Source organism: Stegodyphus dumicola, chromosome 1 (assembly GCF_044657685.1).
Source record: "Stegodyphus dumicola isolate Sdum_Otavi_A_Nest chromosome 1, ASM4465768v1".
Lineage (NCBI taxonomy): Eukaryota > Metazoa > Arthropoda > Arachnida > Araneae > Eresidae > Stegodyphus > Stegodyphus dumicola.
Genome location: NC_140768.1, coordinates 111,599,977 through 111,622,566, shown reverse-complemented (window position 1 = coordinate 111,622,566; position 22,590 = coordinate 111,599,977). Strand labels below are relative to the sequence as shown.

Below are 22,590 nucleotides of genomic sequence, written 5' to 3'. Positions count from 1 at the left end.
CAAAGGCGTTATGATTTTTCTTCCTAAAAATAACTCCGCGGGGGTCTTCTGCGTAGTATCGTGTTTTGCGGTTCTCAAGGCAAAACCTAACTCTTTGACACAGCTCCTGATATCCCCTGATAATTTTTACAATATTCTTATTTACGCGTTCCACTATATTCGACTGCGGTCTATATGGTGCCATTTTTAGATGGCGTATGCCCTGTGCACAAATTTTTAAATATACTGCTAACAAACTGTTTTCCGTTATCTGATATTACTTTTAGTGGTGCCCCGTATTTTAAAATATATTTATTTAAGAACGAATCTGCGACCATTTTAGCTGAAGCTCTTTTAAGAGGGACTATTTTTACCCATTTTGAAAAATGATCAACGATTGTTAAAAGATATCTGTCTTTTTATTTATTTTTGTCCTAGGATAGGGTCCGAGCAAATCTATATCAACTATTTCATTTGGAAAAGTGGTCTTTATGTTTCTTAAATACTCGGCCGGGCTTTAATTAACATCGTTTATTAATTGGCACATATGGCACGACTTAACATACGCCGTAACAACTTTCTGTAACTGCGGAAAATAAACCGCTTTGCGTTTTTCGTATTCCGAAACCCTCTTTAGCGTTTTTCGTATTCCGAAATGTCCAGCAGATGGTAGATCGTGCTACTCCTCTAAGATACTTAAACGTAGACTCGCTGGTATTACTGGTCGGTTTTCCTGATTTTCATTTGCTATCTTTGTATAAAATAACAATTTGTCGATTATTTCGTAATGCTGTGCCCTATTGCGAATAGCCGTTAAATCTATATGTTCAAAGTTTTCAGGGTCTTCCAGGTATGCGTAAATATCTTTAAATTCCGGGTCCTTTTTCAATTCTTCGACTATGGTTAAACGGGACTCAATAACTCTTGAGGTGAGCATAGCACACTTGATTGTGTTTCCCTCTTCATCAAATTTTTATGCGTGAAAGGGCATCGGAGACTACGTTTTCCGTTCCTGGGGTGTGTTTTATGATTAAATTAAACTCTTGTAATTTTAAAGTCCACCGAATCAAGCGACCCACTGCCGCATGATCTGAGTAGACCGTTATCGGTGAACTTCCGAAGTAGACACGAAACTTCTGAACTGCTAATAACACAGCGAGCTTTTCTCGCTCAGTAGCGGAATAGTTCCTCTGAGTAACATTCAAGATTTTTGGATAAAAAGCTATAGGTTGCCCATTTTGGGAGAGCACGCTCCAACTGCATAATCGGATGCATCCGCTGAAATTTCTAGACCTTGTTCGCCTTCTAGGGCATTGATTACGGCATTCTTTAGTTGTTCAAAAGCGGTGTTCTCCTCGGCTGTCCAAGAAAATCTACTTTTCTTTCTTTTTAGCACTAGAAGAGGCTCAAATATTTTCGCAAAGTCCTTTATGAACATTCTATAGTAGGAACATAAGCCCCAAAATGAAGACAATTTCTTAGCCGTATTTGGGGGAGGATAACTTTTAATTGACTTAATTTTTGAATCATCAGTCTGTATGCCCTTATTAGATATTTTGTACCCGAGGTATCGTAATTCCTTTGCCGCGAACTTGCATTTTCTTGCATTTATTTTGAAACCGGCCTCGTTAAGTAAGGCAAAAACTTCTTCCAAATGTTTCAAATGCTTCTCTAATGTTTCGCTGGTAACTATGATATCGTCAAGATAAATAATTGTACTTTTACCTAAAACTGGCTTCAAGACTATGTCCATAGCTTTTTGGAAAGTAGTTGGTGCTCCGCTTAATCCAAAGGGCATTCTTAAGAAGGCATAGACGCCTGATTTTGTTATGAATGTGGACTTCTGGACATCCTCCGGCTTAACGGCGATTTGAAAGTAACCGGAAGTCAAATCTAGGGTTGTCGTATACTTCGTCGAGCGAATTTTTCTAATTATTTCGTCAATTATTGGTAGGGGATACGTAGGATATTTTGTTATACTGTTCAACTTACGATAATCAACTGAAAACCTATACGCGTCCGGGTGTTCAGGCGGTAGCCCGTTCTTTTTTCCACAAAGGACCACCGGACGCGTAAGGGCTCGTGCTTGGTACAATTATTTTATTCTTTAACGTAGTTTTTATATGAGTTTCCAAAATTTCTTCTTTTACTTTATCGTACCGGTAAGGTTTTGACCGGACTGGAGTGGCATTCCCAGTGTCTATGGAATGATTGACTACCTGACAAAAACCAGGTTTGTCGTTAAACAAAGAATTAAATTTCCTTACCAATCCTTCAATCTTCTTTTTCTCTTCAAGCTTCAAATGTTCTAGGTACAATTCCGGCATGGAAACTTCATCTTCTTCTACCGGGTCCATGTGCACCTGAAACGTAGAATTCTGAAAATTAAGATTTGCGCCGGATGCGCGTAAAAAATCGACCCCCAATATAACGGACGTGAGTAAATTTTTCACGACTAAAAAATTAACTTTTAGGACCTCGTTTTTAATCTGAACATGCAGGGCGGTTTTCCCCAAACATACGCACTGTTTGCCTTGGTCGGCAATTACTTTTTGTCCCGTAGCTTTAAACAGTCTGTAACGACGAAAATGCTTTTTAAAAAAATTTCTGATAGGAATGAACGTTGTGCCCCTGTGTCCAGGAGTGCAGTGGTTGGTACATTATTTACCAGAATCTGTACCTCCGGCATAGCTAGATTTTGTACCACCACTGTACTTAAACAAATTTCTGAGGGGTCTTCTTTCCCACTCGGTGACCGTTGCCCCTTCTCGATCACCGGTTTGCGTTTGAATTCTGGTTACCTGCCGCCTCTTTTCGCTGATTTTTATATCACCCTTCCTTTCCTTAGCTGATTTTATAGACCCTTCCTTTCCTTAGCTGATTTTATAGACCCTTCCTTACCTTAGCCCTTAGATTTATCTGCACTCTTGTTATTGAACTTTTCACTTTTTCTCGTCTGGTCTGCCGATACGCCTTGTACTGAATTTGTGGTTTCTTTTGGGAAGTAAATCTTGAGTACTGGCCAAAATGACTTGCACGCACTTTATCCAAGTTTCTTCTACTTTGGAATTTCACTGCAAGCTGAAATAGAACTTCTAATGTTTGCGGATTACGCACTTTGAGGAAATCTTGCGCTGACGGTAGAAGACGCGGTAGAATTACTTCCATAATTTCTTTATCGGGCCTTTTCCCCGTATAATAGATTAAAAATATGAACATTTCTTAAAATGAACTCCATCAAATCCTCGAAACCGCCTTGGTATTTACTATAGAATTCTGATTCAAGCTTTGCACGATCTTTAACGACTGGAAATGCTTTTAGTAATGCAGACTTGAAATTTTCCCAGTTATATGATTCAGATCTTGGGTCCCCCAGCAAGAACTTTCCTATACTTTTCTGCCAGCTAAGGGCTTGACCTTTTAAGGCTGTAGTAGCGATGATCACCTTTTGTAGCTGATTCACAGGGTGTAAGGTGAAATGTAGGTCCAATTGCTCCAAAAATGTCAGGACTGAGCCCTTGCCGTCAAATGTTGCTGTTGGTTTCATAGATGCACGCAACGTTTCCACGAGGAATCCAAACCCTTCTACTGGATTCGTGGATGTTAGAGGGACCTGAAAGGTCGGAGGGGTCAACGTAAACTTCCCGGATACTAAAGACATGGTCCGTTGAAAAAATTTTCGGGCGCCAAATGTAGAGTTCCTCACTTCGGAATTCTAAGTTAATGTTGGAAGTGAAGAATCTAAGAACCGATAAGCAAATAATCGCTTGAGTTCGGTGACAAGAAACAACAAGATAGAAGGGTAACTAACGCTTTATTATTCCAATAAGATTTAACGAAACTCCGCCTGGAAGTGTACAAACAAAGCCCGCACTTGGGCTTGAACTTAAAAGACTAAGAATTAAACTAAAACTAACTAAAGAAGTATAACCGAAGCTGTCAAGGTTCAAATCGAGTTGGCCCCTTAACTTATTTGACTACGAAGCTTAGCAAGGGCCTGAGTACGGCCGAGCGTAATAACAGCTTTGAGAGAGAGAGTGGCCAAAAAGGCAGACGCGCTTAAATCAGAAACTCTGATTCTCTCTGACTCAGTAACTTCTAAGTAACTTTAATCCTTCACAATTCTCTTCGGTCTGTAACAGCAAGCACTTGGGGTATATCCTCAAAATTAGAAAAAATATGGTACATAACAGTTATTGAAAAAATACTACTCTATGGAGCTTCCGTCTGGGGTTTAACCTTGAATTCCCAGGCTCAAAAACATTTACTTTCAATCCAAAGACCTTTCCTCCTCTCTCTAGCAAAAGCATATAGAACTACTCCAACTAGTGCGCTAAAAATAATAACCGGCATCCCTCAAATAACTTTATCTCTAATAAAAGAAGCAAATAAAGTAAAATATCAAAACTAAGAATTCAAAGCATAATGAATAATAATGTATTTCAACCCACAGATTTTGAATATCTTAAACACAAGTTAGAGCTACATCCTACATACTTTTACACAAAATCCCTATTGGGAACCTTTGAACTCAATAAATATGAACTCACCATATATGCTGATGGTTCGAAATCTGAAGCAGGCGTCGGTAGGGCATATTGCGCATTCCGAAAAAATTCAAATATTAAAAACTGGAATATTCATTTAAGCAATAACAACTCAGGTTTTCAAGCAGAACTTTTTGCAATCAAAGAAGCCATATGCTTCGCAAAAGAACTTTCTTTACCATCCTTAATTCTCTCTGATAGTGCATCTGGTATTCAAGCTATAATTGGACACAGTCGATCGCCTATTGTACAAGAAATTCATTTCCTACTTTCTAAATTTCAAAACAATAATAGACCACATTTCAAATGGATTAAAGCACACATCGGTAATAGTGGTAACGAGTTCGCAGATGAACTAGCAAAAGAGGCTGCAAACAATTCTTCCCTTCCAAATTACTCAATTCCATATCCAATACCATCCATCCAATATCATACTAAAAACAAAATTAGAAACAGAATTAATGCACTTATGGAAGTAAACCTGGACTGAAGCAACTACCGGCAGAAGAACTTTTACTTTCATATCAAAAACCTTCCAGATCATTAATATCTACCAACCGTTCAATTACATTTTTCCTAACAGCTCATAGTCCATTTCCAGAATACCTTCATAGATTCGGACTTCACCATACAAATCTCTATACCTGTGGGAATGAAGGCACAATAGATCATTATCTCTTTCACTGCAACCTTACTAAAGATTATCACCTTAAAGCATACAATTTAACTTCTGCTCAGTTATGGTTTCAACAGTTATTAAAAAGTAATATTCTAAGAAATCATCTTCATAATATAATAAATTATATCTCCGCAAACATCGATAATCTTAAAGGAACTTGAAATCATTCTTTGTTCATTTACCTTACTTAATACGCCATTCTTTCTACTACCTCATTTTAATGCTTTCACACAAGACCATCTTTATTTAAGTACACATTCAAGATCTCTCAAGCTCAATCAAGAATTTAAGAATATTTTCTAACTCCATCTCCTTAATATATTAATAAAGTCTCAACTCAAGATTATTAGTCAAGACTTTTACTCAAGAATGACTCTCTATCAAGAATTTCCACGAACTTTTCATTCAAGTCATCCTAATTCATTCAAATACTATTTCTCATCAACTTTTATTCAATTACTGCTCGTCATTCTCCATAATGAAATACTTTTCTCTTATTCTTTACTCTTTACAAATCTTACATTCTCAGCCTCTACTATTCTCATAAATTATGTTGTTCATTTTCAAAATTTGTAATGATCTTCTTAAGTATTTACTTACGTATTTATGTTTCATTTACTTACATATTTATTTAGGTATTATGTATTTATATATTTAATTTTTTAAATTTTTATTATATAATTCTCAAAATTCTAATACTTTATTTGACTTCATATATAACAACATCGCATTTATCTTATTCTAAATACTCGTATTTAACTTTTATTTATTGTATCTATTCATGTTTATTATTTATTGTATTATTTATATATTTATTTCTTGATATTTAATTTTTATTATGTAATTAACAAAATTCTAAAATTTTATTGTATTTTACATAACAACACAGTTAGTAGATGATTCCATCAGTTGAGTGTAAAAGCTGAATGTCTTAAAGCGTGGCCTTCGAGAAACTCTTTATCGAAGGCCACGCTTAAAGGCGGTACAGCGGTGGCTTGGCAGATGCGGTCGAGAGCAGGAGACTGACGTTAATTACGGAAGGGGAAAGTAAACGGCTATGTCAGGGATCATAAGGGGTGATATATTTAAAAAAAAAAGTGTTTTTAGGTCGCATTCAGTATCAGTATATCAGAAATAAATGATGCACATGGTATCAGAATGGAGACAAATTACATAAGATACGAAAAGTTATATTTATTTGTTTATTAACATTTCATTATTACATTGTTTTTCGTTAAGGAATTTCCTTCCACTCCCCTCTAAGCAATACAAACAGGTACATGTAAGTCGGCTGAAAAGCACTGCTATAAACAAATAATCCAACCCAATTCCAGTTGAACAGCGCTTATTAATACTAATTGTTTACGGAAAGCATCCTAGTTTTTGAAAAGCTTCGTATCCTCTAACATAAAATTAATTAATTAATCATCTTAAGAATGATTTTGTGTTGAATATGGCAAAACATATGAGGGTTGGCTAGGCATGATTTCATGGAGAATTTTCTAAGGAAAATGGGCTCATATTTACATACCTTAAGATTATAAGTATTGATTAACATTTCCTATAACTACTTCTAATTGAGGCTTTCTAAGAGCAACCCCCTTAATTTTGACTCGCAGCTTTTGATTTTAGACTAAAATATGAGCATAGAATCTACCTTTAAACAATGTGATTTGTTTTTAAACACTGTGACATGAGAGTGCCTAGTAATAATAGTTTTAGCGTCGCTAAGAATCATTTTCTGGATTCTCATACTGATTTTTTTCCAAAAGATATTAAAAGCTGCAATTGACAAGTATGAGCAATGCATAATACATACATATATAACGTAAGCATACCATAAAGAAAAATGAACCCCCAACAAAAGCTGATCGACTGCTATTGAACTCTAAAGAGGGGTTTATCAGAGGGAAAATGGCAATTAAAATCAATTAAAATTCCATTTAATTGATTTTAATTATTTATTTACTGTATCGATTTATTACTTATTGTAATGGATTGGAATATTTGAATATGAATTAGCTGAATATTTAAGAAAAATATTATGACTGCGAGAATAGGAAAAAAAATTTTTTTGAATATCTCCTTTCTTATAGAATGCAGATGAATTCCTTTTTACTCAACGAAAATCAAAATTTAGTAGCTAATTAATCTGTCTTGTATCGACCACTTTAGTTCAGTGATTCGTATTAATGTGCGCTTTTTTTAAAAAAAATTTAAATGCTTCAAGAATAATTAATTAGAAAAAGGCATAATTCTCTTCTTACCCTTAAATTCTTCAATAAAAAAACTGCATTTTCAGCTATAACCAAGTGAAATAATTTTCTAAATATAATTCAAAGCATGAAAAATAAGGTACATAAACAGCTTGGAAATGGAACTAGCATTGAGATTCCCTTTAAGAAATATGGTGAAGCTTAACAAAAAGTCTACGAAGTGAAGTAATTCCGTAGAATATTTTCTAAATCTTTATGATTAAATTGCACTCAATTATACTTTATAAACGACATGTAAATACTATCAGGGTCAATGTTCCTTCTTACCTTCTTCGGGAACATGCAAGGACCTGACTCGGAACAGAGAGCTTACTAAAGCTATGTTCACTAATTGTGGGAAGTAGACAGGATACACAAGAAGGGTATACAAAACCCTTTATTTTTCTCTATTTTACAAAAACTTCCGTACTTCGGAATACACCGACCCGCTACTTGGGGTCTAACGTAAAAATATAAAAATAGAACTAAACTCTAATTTAACTTTAAAATAATAAACGTGGAAGATTGGCCTTATATTAACAGGAAGCGTATGTAGTACAGAGAACAGTGAACACTACAATACGTTTAAATTTATCAAGAGGATTAAAACCTCCGGCCTGGAAGGCAACCAGCAACTGCGTAACTTCTAAGGTAAGCGGCGTGCTTCGACTCACTGCTTCCTCTCTCTCGCTTGGCAAAAAGCCACAACTTAAATACTTGGCGTTCGCCAGACAAACTTTGCATAAAAACCTTAACGCTTATAATTCTGGCCGGAAGTAGAAAATAAGAAGTGATAGTAAAGATTTAAAATAAAATAAACGTTAGTAAAACTTAAGATCCTTACATACTTCCCGCCAGAGTTAGTTAGTTTGAAACTGAGGTCTAAAACGACCTTGTTGAAAACTTTTAGTTTTAGAATCTAACGCGACGCCAATCTTTTACAAATATTTTTTTTGCTAGAAACTAGAAATTTAAAAGAAAGAAATTTGTTTTTAGAATAGCAGCTCCCAGGATACACAATTTTTTTTTCATCTGTACTGCATCCAAACAGGAGCTCTTATTCAAATCTGGTTCCTTCCAGAGATCTGGAAGGAAAAATAGTTTAATGAAATGTTACACAATGAAATGGCAAGTAACATGTATAATTATATTTCTCTTAACATTCTTATTTCATTCATGACTATTTTAATTATCTCTCCCCGTGCTCTCTGACATGTGTTGTAAAAGAACACCAAACACGAATGTGTTTCTGTCTACGTGTTCCACACTTCCTCCTACAATCAAAACACTAACGTGTTAAAATTCAACATGCCAAGACCTCGTAACACACCCTAATTCCAACTCTAAACCCTGAGGTACTATTCTGAAAGTGGCTAACTCTGAAGTGTAGCGTCAGAGAGCCTAACTACATCATTCAACCTTTAACACATATTCACCATGATTTAGTCTTTTTACAGTCACACGAATAAAAAAAAAAATTTAACATTCACTTTTACCATATCACGGTATTTCTTAACATTTAAAATAACAGTTCACATTGTATATAAGAACATATCAATATGCCGTTAATTTTACACATTTGAAAACATACATTAGTAGTACATTGTTAACTTCTATTCTTTTCAAAGCAAGTGCCAATTCTTTCTACATTGAAATACTACATTTCAAAAAGTCTTTCAGACTAAAACTTCTTTCCTGCTAGAATGTTTTAAATAAAATTTATACAATAACTTTTACAATATTTAAGTCTTTACACAAAGCTATTATACATCAACTTTAGTTTTACGCGCGAGTAATTGAAAAACATAATACCAAAATCGGTAACAACTCATTTCTCGCCCTTTTGGCGATAAAGGTAGACCTCGCATGAGGTAAAACTTCTTGAAATCTGCCACTTGCAGTAAGAATGAAAGATTAACTTAATGTTTGCAAAGTAACATAAAATTTTACTTATCTTTGTGATATTCGGACATCCTTTTCTGGGCCCAGTCCTTAAAGGTATTGCAGATAGTTGTTTGATTTATCCTCCTTCTTGTACGGGCTCGCCCTTCAGTGCCTTCCTCTGGAAGCTTCCTTTTTTCACCAGTTCGGTCACCCTTGAATACCTTCTTCTTCTCCTCTGCTTGTGGTCTTGGCCGTTTGATGGCAACTGGTCTTGGCGGAACCGGGAAACTTCTGTCGTGTTCCTGCTTGGACCTCGTTGCTGGCCGTTCAAATTTTCCTTGTAACTTTTCCTCCGCCGCTGATGGCCCTTCCGCAGTTCGGCGACATTTGCTGCGGAGAGTCCTGTCGGATGAGTAGATCTTCCGTTTTAGAGCCGGGTTATAGTTGCCGTCATTTCTCCTGGTTCTCTTCACATACGTCGTCCTTCTCCCTTCTTCATTCTGGGGGTGTTCGTGAACTCTCTTTTCTGGACGGTGGAACGGCTTCTTTTTCTTGCTACCTTCAATTTTTCCGCGGGGAAATTTTCTTTTCACTTGCTCCTGCCTCTTAATGGCTTGCCCTTGTACTTGTCGTTTTTCCACCTCTGGAGCTTGTGCCTGCGGTGTCTGCCGTACCGGATCCTGCAAAAGATCTGAAAATATTTGCATTTTATTACGATCAAAGTAGGGTTTGATTTGATCAATGTTTGCGGAGCAGGTTTCACCATTTCTGGCTTTTAACACTACTACAGCGTGAGTTATTTTTTCTATGACATATGGTCCTTCAAATCGTGGAAAAAATTTGGCAGTCTTATCTTCTGGTGCTGAAGAAAGTGAATGCTTAATTTTTAAAACTTCATCCCCTACTTTATAAGTTACTCCCCGTCGTTTCAAGTCGTAATATAATTTTTGTTTTCTCTGTGCTACTTCAGTATTCTTCTTTGCTTCCTTAATTAGTTTTTCTATATCACCCATTTTAAATTCTGGGGCTCTTTGTTGCACATAAAATAATTTATCTAACGGCGTTATAATCTGTCTGCCTAGAAATAACTCAGCAGGAGTTTTGCCCGTTGTATCATGTTTTGCGGTCCTAAGGGCGAAAGCTAATTCATTGACATAGTTATCCCAGCTTTTATGAAAATTTTTAACATAACTACGGATAATTTTCACTATATTTCTATTGACCCGTTCCGCTATATTTGATTGCGGCCGATACGGGACCATTTTTAAATGACGTATGCCCAGTTTTTGGCACATGTCTTCAAATATATTACTTACAAATTGAGGACCATTATCCGATATAACTTTTAGGGGCGCCCCGTATTTTAAAATATATTTATTTAAAATAGAATCAGTAACTAATTTCGCGGAGGCTCGTTTTAAGGGAACAATTTCGGTCCACTTACTAAAATGATCAACCATAACAAGGAGACAGCGACTTTTATTTAACTGACTTTTTGGGAAAGGGCCCAATAAATCGATGCCAATTATTTCATTTGGGAATTCGGATTTAATACTATTTAGAAACCCGGCCGGGCGGAAATTAATATAATTAACTGCTTGACATGTTGGGCAGGACTGGACATACGCCCTTGTTAACTTTTGCAGTTCAGGAAAATAAACTGCTTCGCGTACGCGTTGGATGGTTTTTCGAATACCAGCATGAGAATCTAAAGGGGAGTCGTGCAACTCCTGCAGTATATTTAATCTAAGACTAGCTGGGATAACAGGTCGAAATTCGTTGTTGGAATTCGTAATTTTTGTATAAAATAATAGACCATCTATTAGTTCGTAATGGGCCGCCCTATTTCTTATCGCCACAATATCTTGGTGGCTAAAATTTTAAGGATCTTTTAAATAATCATAAATATTTTTAAATTCCGGATCCTTACCCAGTTCGGCTATTACAGTTTCTCGGGAATGTATCGTACATGCTGTGAGCATTTCCACCTTTACAGTATTACCTTCTTCATCTATTTTTATTCTGGATAGGGCATCTGCTACGATATTTTCCTTTCCGGGGGTATGTTTGATTACCAGATTATATTCTTGTAGCTTGAGTGCCCATCTTATTAACCTTGGGGATAAGTTTTTCCCTGAGTACAATCTAGTTACCGCCGCATGATCAGAACAGACTGTTATTGGCGCCCTTCCAAAATAAACTCGGAACATTTGCACTGCTAACAGAACTGCAAGTGCCTCTCTCTCGGTCGCGGAATAATTTCTTTGTGTTTGATTTAAAGTTCGACTAAAAATGCCACGGGCTGCTGATTTTGCGAAAGTACCGCTCCTACCGCATAATCCGAAGCATCCGCTGAAATTTCTAAATTCTCATCCTTTTCAGGAAATTTCAACACAGGGGCTTGCGTTAATGCTTGTTTTAATTTTTCGAAAGCACTATTGGTTTCGGCCGTCCACGAGAATCTTGCCTTTTTCCTTTTTAATTTTAACAATGGCTCAGCGATAGCTGCAAAACCTTTTTTAAAGGACCTATAATATGAACAAAGTCCTAGAAAAGAAGAGAGCTTCTTTGCCGTGTTTGGAGTCGGATACTTTTGTACAGCGATTATTTTTGATTCGTCTGTCTCGATTCCTTTTCGAGATATTTTGTAACCTAAATATTTTAATTCAGGGGCTGCAAATTTGCACTTTTCGACATTAACTTTTAGACCGGCCTCATTTAATAAAGAAAACACCTGTCTTAAATCCTGTACATGTTGGTCGAGATTATCACTAGTAATAATGATATCGTCTAAATAGATAAATGTGGACTTTCCAAGAACAGGTCTTAACACAATGTCCATGCATCGCTGAAATGTTGCCGGGACCCCTGAAAGGCCAAACGGCATACGCAAAAATGCATAAGTGCCAGACTTGGTTATAAAAGCAGTCTTAGGCACGTCCTCAGGCCTAACCCCTATTTGAAAATAACCAGTCGTTAAGTCTAAAGTCGTCATAAATTTGGTTGATTTTATGTTCCTTAGAATTTCTTCAATGATCGGTAACGGATATACCGGATATTTAGTTATGGAGTTTAATTTACGGTAATCAATAGCGAATCTCCACCTTTTTGGATGCGCCAAAGGATAGTCATTATTTTTCTTACATAAAACCACCGGGCTAGCATAACTACTTGAGATGGGTGTTATGATCTTTTTACGTAGCATATCGGTGATATGCCATTCTATAATTTTTTCCTTATTCTTATCATACCGGTATGGTTTTTGGCGAACTGGCATTGCATCTCTGGTGTCAATACTATGGTTAGTAACCTGAGTAAATCCTGGAATATCACTAAATAACGAAGCAAATTCACTTACCACTTGTCGGATTCTTCCTTGCTCGTCATTAGGCAGGTGGTCAAGATTTAACATGGGCGGTTCAGTCTTTTCTGCACGAACTGGTTTCATTGTCAGCTTAAGGAACGCTTCATTAAAATCCAGTGTTGCTTGTGCGTCTGAAAGAAAATCTATTCCTAAGATTATATGTGCTTGCAGATTCTTTACTATAAAAAACATCACCTTTACTTGTTCGTCTTTGATACGGATATACAACGGTACTTTACCTATGCACTTACATTTTTCTCCTTGCGCCGCTAACACTGTCGTATTATCCGAATTATATATGCGGTATTTGCGAAAATACTTCCTAAAAAAATCTTCTGCCACACAGGAACACTGCGCGCCTGTATCCAGGAGTGCGGTGGCTGGGATATTATTCACCAACACTTCAATCTTCGGAAGGGTCAAATTTTTCACCATTACTGTATTTAACTTGAAGGAAGAGGGGTTTTCGTGACCTTCGGATTTCCGCACCCTCTCGTCAGCAGAAATCCGTTTTAGTTTAAATTATTTTTCATTTCCGTGCTTTCCTTCTTTTTCCCCTGGCCTTGAGACTTTTTCCCTGGATTGCTATTGAACTGTCGACGTTCGCCGGCTGTTTTTGAATGCTCGGGTTTCCTTGCCCACTGATTCGCTTTGCCTCCGTAGCCGTGTGCTTGAGTTTGCTGTAGTCTTGGCGCACCAAATTGGTTTCGCTGTTGATATTGGCGTCTTTTTTCGACGTCCGCCGTTCTTCTACTTTCAAACTGGATTGCTAGCTCAAATAACTTTTCCAGTGTAGTCGGATTTCTTAATTCAATAAAGTCTTGCACTTGGGGCAGTAACCTCGGCAAAATCAGTTGAATTATTTCAGGATCCGGACGGTTTCCATACAAGAGTTTGAAGACGTGAATTTTTCTTAAAATAAAGCTTGAGAGATTTTCGATTCTTTGCTGATATATACTGAAAAGTTCCGTTTCTAATTTCGCACGATCCCTTACAACAGGGAAGGCTTTTAGTAGGGCAGTCTTGAAATTCTCGTAAGTATAGGTGGGACTTCCTGCTTGACCCAAGAGACTTCTGCCGATACATTTGAACCAGTTAAGCCCTTGGCCCCTCAAAGCGCTGGTAGCTAAGGTAACTTTTTGAAGTTCGTGCATGGGGTAGAGCATGAAGTGATCATCCAATTTTTCCAAAAAACTGGTTACCGGTGAGTTTCCATTAAATGTTGCTTCTGGTTTCATCGAAGCGCGCATGGTCTGGACGATGTAACCAAATCCTTCCAGGGCGGCAGCTGGCATTTCTGGATTCTGAGCCGTTTCTGCAGGCAGCACAGGTTCTTCTTGAAACTGGGCCATGGTTATTCTTCTTCGTTGGGCGCCACTATCAGGGTCAATGTTCCTTCTTACCTTCTTCGGGAACATGCAAGGACCTGACTCGGAACAGAGAGCTTACTAAAGCTATGTTCACTAATTGTGGGAAGTAGACAGGATACACAAGAAGGGTATATAAAACCCTTTATTTTTCTCTATTTTACAAAAACTTCCGTACTTCGGAATACACCGACCCGCTACTTGGGGTCTAACGTAAAAATATAAAAATAGAACTAAACTCTAATTTAACTTTAAAATAATAAACGTGGAAAATTGGCCTTATATTAACAGGAAGCGTATGTAGTACAGAGAACTGTGAACACTACAATACGTTTAAATTTATCAAGAGGATTAAAACCTCCGGCCTGGAAGGCAACCAGCAACTGCGTAACTTCTAAGGTAAGCGGCCTGTTTCGACTCACTGCTTCCTCTCTCTCGCTTGGCAAAAAGCCACAACTTAAATACTTGGCGTTCGCCAGACAAACTTTGCATAAAAACCTTAACGCTTATAATTCTGGCCGGAAGTAGAAAATAAGAAGTGATAGTAAAGATTTAAAATAAAATAAACTTTAGTAAAACTTAAGATCCTTACAATACTATTTAATATATATGTGTGGATGTGTGTGTGTGTGTGTGTGGCTCACTAGCGGCTGAGTTGTAAAGTCGTTGAACTCTGGCAGGTCGATCCGGGGTTCGAATCCGGATCGACGGGGATGGCTGTATTGGCGTTTTCGAGGTTTTCCCCACGTGTAACGTGCATAAGAGTCAGTTTTGCTTAGAAAGTTCTCCACGAGACACCCTTACCCTTAGGCAAATAACCGTCGAATGCTTTGCTATAATCAAACAAACCAGACCAAACAATAGATATATAAATAAGTAGCTTAAAAACTGCTATTTTTTATGTATACTCATTAAGTAGTATTTCAATATATATAATGATTAAAAGAAAGGAAAAGTCGGATCCTAACTGATTGTATATAATGTAATCCCTATGAAGGCCCTAACAATTCTTTCTCACTTGAAGTCGTAACCCAAAAAGAGAACAAATTAAACTTCAGATACGTATACAATACTGAATCTAATACAAAAAATACAAAATATAAAAATAAATTATATATGTACGAAACCTAACTAACTATTTATATTGATATTACGTAAATATACGTATGGTAATGAACATTGTATAATAAAGATATTTTATACCTTATTCTATATTTGATTCCATTTATATATACCTATACATAGATATATATAATTTAAGGATTCCGTTTAAGGATTATAGTAGTAGTTAATACTACTACATATAAAACACAAAAGTGCATCAATAATGTATTTTTCAGTATTATTTAACTTCATTCTTAGGAATTTTCTGCAGTCTAGTTTGCGTTATTTTATTCATAAGTCTCAAATAAAAACAACTATTGTTTATATGTCATTAGAAAATTAACCAAAAAGCAGCGACCACAATGTAATTGAGAAACAGTCCTTAGCCGTGAAAAGGTTGAAAGCCATTCGGTTATGACTATTATCTCACATACTCAGCTACTTCGCATACATGGAACATAGCATTCGAAATGAAAAACTCAATATTTACTACAAATTCATTCGTGTAACAAAATATCTGTCTTTCTACACCTATGGCTTTTAAAAAAGATGTTATTTATCTTACAGTTTATCGTTAAGTAATACATTTTCATTGTACAAAATTGCATTCATTCGAAGAATTCAATTTGTATTTTCCTGTGTATAAAACTGAAAGTAGAGAAGTTAGATGTTTAAACAACCCCCTCATTTTCTCAAGATCCCTAGCAAGATTGTCCGCTCCTTGTCAGCTCTCCCCCTGAAAAAAGGGATTGTAAATTTATGACCTGACCGCAAATAAGGGTATTTCGGTACAGCTGCTCATCTGATGGTAAATAAATAAATAAGTAACTTTGTGGTTTAAATACCGCTCATCCTCATTAAATATTCAGCAAGATTCCAAAACTACGTTCTGGCCGGAAGTAGTAAGTTGAAGTTAAGAATTTTGACAGGAAAGGATATTTAACTTAAAATTTAACTGTTAATAAAATTAACATAATCCTTACACATGTATTTAAAATAAAAATTGCAGGATTTTTTTATTGTAATTATTTGGCAAAAGAATTTTGTGTATTTCATGATGTAAAAATAACAACACACAGATGTCTCGTGGATTTTTTAAGGCCGTGAAAGAGTTGGCTACCTTCGGTCCAGAGACCCTGAAGAGCATCAGCGGAGCAGCTCTTCAGAGTACAGCGGCCAGCAGTGCTCAAGTGGCTTCTCTGACAACGCAAATTATCACTGCCGGACTGGGAGCGGTATTCGTGGCTCTGGATATCTACCAGCTCATCAAAACTTCACAAAACTACGATCAAGGCTCGAAGACCGAACTTGCCAAAAGGATGAGGGAAGTTGCACAAGATCTCCAAAAAGAGAAAGAACAGATCGAAAAACTGAACGAATTTTATCGCCAACAGGTTAACGTGGACGTGCTTACAGACACATGCTAACATTAGGTTTTACATTTTAAGTTTATACTAATGCATTTTTTATTAAATATAAATGAGAAATTTAAAAAACTTCCATTTATAGTATTTGGATGTCAGATAGTTGCCACTTTGAGTGAAATGAATTCTATTGCCAACTATTGTTAGACAATACGACAATCTGATTGTTTAGCTTAAAAAAGTGGCAACAGAAGCAATCAATACGCTTCATCTCTCATAGCTAATTACATTCTGTTTATTATAAAATATAATTCCGCTATAACGATCTTCAAAGGACCGGAACTTTGATTTGCTATATCCAGTGGTTCGCTATAAAAAATAGATTCTCCCAAAAATGCAAAAACAGTGTTGTATGTGAAGATAAAAATAACTAAAATATTGGCATATGTACCTTTAGCTTTTAATAAAGCTATGTATGATTACAAAGCAGAGATTCAATAACTTTCGTAAAAAATATTCTGTGTCTTTCAAAAGTAATTATTTGACAAAATGCAAAATGACAGAATACAAAACTCCCGTTCTGAAGACAAAATTGGAAATTTTCATTTCCTAAAGAACGAATTAACTTTGTAACCCCAAATCGTAAAATTCAATATCTCCTCATTCTCTGAATGGCGAAAATTTCAAAATTCCCGTCATAGCATCAGCTTTGAATAGACCTCTATCTCATCAATCAATCAAAAAATTTGAACGCAGTCGAAGACCGCATTTACATTCTTTGGGTTAATGGTCACATGCATCATATACAGAGGCATACATTAAATTAGGCGCCATTTTCGCGCTTTAAAATGTACTACGTAGACAACAGTTTCGCACTTTTTTTTTTTTTTTTTTTTTTTTTTTTTGGATGGTAACAAAGAAGGTTTAACCAAGATTTTATCTGTTAGAAAATAGTAATTGATCCAGCCCTCCAGTTCATTTTTCAAACTGAATCTGACAATATCCTTGCTTTCCTTGATATTCTTATATATTCTTAATGAATCTGATTTCAGCACTACTGTTTACTAAAAGCTATTTTCTGTTTGTTTGTCTCTTCATTCTATATCATTTAAGTAAAAAATAGCTTATTTTTACTTGAATGTATTATTTCATGCTTTCAAAGTTTGTTCCTCAGACTCTTTGCTTGTTAATGAACTCAATTATTTTAGATCAGTTACTATTGGCTGAGATTTTCTAAGCCTTTAAAAAATTTTCAACTTGCCACCAAAGAAGGCATTCCTCTGTTAGAAATAACAGGACCTTATTGTTCTTTCATTTCGTTCTTTTGTCAGTTACAAAATTGCACGGCTTCTCCTTCAATCTTCAAGTAATTTTCTCGCCTGTCAATAAAATCTGTGGTTTGATTCTTAAAGATTCCATTTCTGCCTTTACTTCTTGGGGAATTTATAGCATGTCTTGTCAGTGTGGTTTGAAATAGATCAGACAAACTAAAACAGCATGACATTTTCGCATCAAGGAAGACGAATGAAATGTACGAAAAAGTAAAATTAAGAAATCTTTTGCAGCTAATCGTAATTAAAAATATTGAATTTTGAATTTTGAATCCTAATTTTTCATTTCGGCCTGCAAAAATTATCCAAAAAGCTTCTTCCATTCGCGAATTGGATTTTATTTTAACTTTTCACTTTGACAGAGGTTTATCTTGTTTAGCTAATGACTTTAAATCCAATCTAGTCCTTCCTAACTCTTTAAAATTTGTTAACTTAATTTTTCAGTTTTCGTTACTATTTCTACAAGCAGATGGCGCTACATTCTCATTCACTTTACTCCTTTTGGATATAAATAAAACCGTTGGCTTTCCTTCGTGGTAGATTTCTTTGCTCCTGATGAAGAGAGACGCGTATCTGTTTACCTCGAAATCGATGGCGTCTTGACTAAAATTTATGTCAAACATAAGGCTGTTGCTTGTGTAATTTTGTATAAAGATTCATGGCTTCGTCCTTTTAAACTAAAAAAAGTATTAATTTTATATAAAATACGAAATCTAACTTTTTACCCGTTCCTCCAGTCATTATACTTATATTTAAGAAATTTTTGTACACGTTGTGAAAAATAAAACCCCAAAAGTTTGTCTTCCGTTTGATGAAAATTGATCGAGATATTTTATTTCAAAATTTGCGATTTGAGGGATGACCAATAAATAATTTAGACTAATTCGAAGCATTTCATGACTGTTTCTCAGTTATGACTATTGATAGCATGTTATTTCCTTTCTTTGCTATGATTCTTTGTTTAAATTGCCAGAGGTATTTATTTACATTTTTCATTCAAAATATGCTTTTCATAGGATTATTTACTTTCATTTGTGAAGGCACATGATGTATGCTAGCACTATGATATATACTTGAAACGAAAGTGTAATCGCAGTTGCTGGGATATTACTTGAGACATCAATACATATTCTTGTAGCTTAGCAGCTTCTAAACCAACCATATATTAGCATCTTCTTAATCCGTGTAATATTTAGTAATTCACTTAATATTTTTGACATGATCAAATGAAGTAGAAAATGTAGCCAAAAAATTGTACAAACAAGACTAACGAATTGGTACGATAATAAATTTCTCTCAATTTTTTTTCTTTTCCAATGAAATTATTAGACTGCTGGTTCATTATGCTGATGTAAATTTAAAAGGTTATGCTTATGTTAGTAAAGTAAGCTCATGGTTGGTAAAGGAAGAACAATAATTCTTTGTATTTTAGTACTGCTCCAAATGAATAATGATTCGAAGTCCTGTACATCAATTCGGTTTGATATTTTTGCTCATAGTCCTCGGAAAGTTTAAGTAGACTTTTTTTTCACTCAGAGAGCTGCTATGAACAATACTTTGCACACTTTAATAGCCTCTTTTATTCTCCACATTATAAGAGTAAATGTAATGAATGGCTTTGACATTTTTAATGAACGAAATAGTTCATTGTCGTCTGCTCGATTTTTATCGTAATCTGAATACAGCGAGATAGTTTTGCCATAGAAAGATGCAAAAAGAATGATTTTTAAATCTAAATAGGAAATAACACGAATAAAAAGTTGGCGCCTCAATGCTCGATCTCCACACCGCTTTTAAGACGTTTCCAAGGATATTTGATTCTTTTTCCTTGGCTATCATACTCTTAAAATCTTACTTGCAGCCATTTCTTTTTAAAGAATTCATCAAAAGATTTTTAACCCTTTTTCATGTGATAAGGCATAATAAAATGAAGTGATGTTGCTTTAATAACTTTTATTATGCATATCTAAAATTTAATTAAACATTTTATGATATCACTTACTTCTTTTCCATATTGTCGGCAAATTTTAATGACTGTGAGTTAAAACTGAAATGACTTTTCATTGCGAGGATTCTTGAACATGGTCGGCGACATTCGCACGTTAATTCATTTATTATCTGGAAGAACTCGTTTCGGCAGTCTAGGTATATTTTGTTTTTTAAAAAGAAATTAATCATACAATTTCATCTTACTAAAGCCATAAAATTAGATGACTGTCTAATGGTTGAGTAAAGGGGGTTCAAAATATTTTTCTGTCTCGTGAATCATTCATTTCTAGTTATTAACATTTGTAGAAAGAAATGTGTGTGTATAATTTCTCTGATAATAAATTTATATACTTGCTTTAAAATTTAAGCTTAGATACAGTGTTCATTCGAAAATAAGACGCCTCTGTATATAAGACTCTCCTTGTACCTTAAGATAAATTTAAGAAATAAAAATTATATTTGAGAGTAAGCATTGATTCAGACTAGAATGAAAGGTAAGCTACCTAATTAAATACTATATTTTACTATGATACAGAATAGTGGTTCTCAACCTTTTCTGCCCCATTCACCCCAAACTTGAAAAATACGCACATACATTTATTTAGATTACTTTTTGTCGTTTATAAATTAAACGACAAAAAGTATAAAATGTTCGTAAATAGCAAAACACTTGAATAAAAGTAGTTTTTTATATCCATAAATTAAAATTAAATACAATAAAATAAAGAGCAGGCCGTGTTCCCCCACCTGAAACTATGAAATTCTCCCTCGAGGGAATTCCCCTTGGTTGAGAGCTTCCGGTGTACTTAGAAAAATTACGAAAATTTAGCGATGCGTTGTTGCTGTAGACTTGTAGGGTTTTACTGTAACTGGAAGCTTTTGTTTAAGTCCCGCAGATCCTGCTAGATTGATAGTGAATTATCGTTGAGTTTGAAACAATCACAAATTCGGAAGATAGTTAAAATAATCTTAGCATTTAGCGTTGAAGTGAGCAGAAAGGCACAGCTCGTGCTACAAACAAATGTTCTCTACGTTGCATGCATTGAAATTAACATAACAGAAAATCAAATTCAAATGTGCATACCTAATCGGACAATAGACTAATTAAGCTGACTCAGTTATTTACCGACGCGTATTTTAAACGTCGGCTAGCATGATGCTAAAGCCGAAATACAATTTAGGCACAGCTGGCTGTTTTAGGTATCAGCAAGACGCGGCTGCCAGAAGCTCTAAACTAATTAAACTTCCGTTTAAATACGCAGAATAACTTAGTTGCATTCTGGTGAGGAATACGGAAAAAAGAGGTTGAAGTAAAGGCTTCAGTCATAGTGATTTGTTAATAAACATAAAATACCTTACAGGTTTATACTGAAATCACTCAGCTAATTGTGGCTGTTATAATTAATGACTGTCACCTACTGTAGATAGTTTATATCTACAAGTAGGTGCAGCTTAATGTGATCACGTTTGTCCACGGCTATTTTGACAACATTGACCGAGTAATGATATTAAACAATGAGAACAAATATCTTTCATAATAACAATGGAAGTTAATAAATTTAATATAAATACAACAAGGGGCGTATAATAACTCTTTTCATAAAATTTTAATTAGGAAAATGCAAAAGTTTGTTTGTGAACTGATTATAATGTGTTTAGTGTAAAAGTTCGTTTATGAAGTGGGCATAAATGAGCTGGAAATTATTTGTCAGATGCTGTATCCTTAATATTATATTCGTATGCTGTATCCTTATTATTATGTATTCCTTAATATTATATATACTTTATTATATTCGTAAAGCATTCCTCATTGGAAGAAAACATGCCAACATCAAATCTTAATTTAAACAAAAAAGCAACCTTAATTTTTCGTAGATGTTTTCGAGGACTGTTTTCCTCAACGAAAAAAGAAAACAAACAAACAAAGAAAAACACCCTCTTCAGAATCCGCCCCCCTCTTTTTTTCCCCAACTCCTATAGGAGAAAGACTTGTGTATAATGGTTCTTAGACTCGATAGAGTATTTTGATCTTATTAACAGAATTATATTAACAGAATTATTGATTACAATATGCAATGTATTTTCCATGCTTTCGTCTACAGGTGACTTTGGCAGATCGATAGCAACATCCGAATGATACCATTAATCGCGATCACATTAAGTGCCGTCTACGGTACAGTAATCACATTTAAATTTAGCATTTAAACAATATAACTACAAAATTTTAGAAAAAAAATATAACACCCCCCCCCAAAAATAGGGGTCTTATTTTTGACTATATAGGGTGATTTTTCTTTAATCTTTATTTTTGAAAAAATAATTTAAATAGATCTTTATTGATATTCAATGATACCAAGATTTTTGTAAATAAATATCTGCACTGAAATTGTTTTAAACTTTAGAAATTAAAATTTCATTACGATTTGTTTAATAGCTGTATTACTTTTTAAGTGTTTCTCTTCAAAATTAGTCATTAGTTTATAGTTATAAAAATGTTTTTAAGTATTTTCAACATAGCACAGATAAAAATATCATTCTTCCTAGCTATTTGGAAAATATATGGTTTTCTAAATACCTTCGGGTCTGAACCTGAGTTATATTCTTCCTACAACATTGAATGTTTTCTTAGCTGTCTGTGATATATTGTATATTTATAGAAATAAAAAAGTTTTTATGAAAGAGATTGCGTAGTGTTCTAATCTGTACTTAGATGAAAATAAAGCAGTA

The 22,590-nt window shown here is 35.0% G+C and overlaps 1 protein-coding gene across 3 annotated transcripts in view; it reads left to right on the top strand.

The window, feature by feature from the left end:
- LOC118200898 (uncharacterized) overlaps positions 1–22,120 on the top strand; it is a 32,035-nt gene extending 9,915 nt beyond the window's left edge. For 2 of the 3 annotated variants that reach the window (XM_085819419.1, XM_085819404.1), the window contains exon 4: positions 16,259–22,120. In XM_085819419.1, coding sequence (XP_085675545.1) covers positions 16,259–16,606 — 348 coding nt within the window. In that variant the 3' untranslated portion in view covers positions 16,607–22,120. The remainder of the gene's footprint in view (positions 1–16,258) is intronic. The other variant, XM_085819409.1, reaches the window with a different exon arrangement.
- Positions 22,121–22,590: the final 470 nt, after the last annotated feature.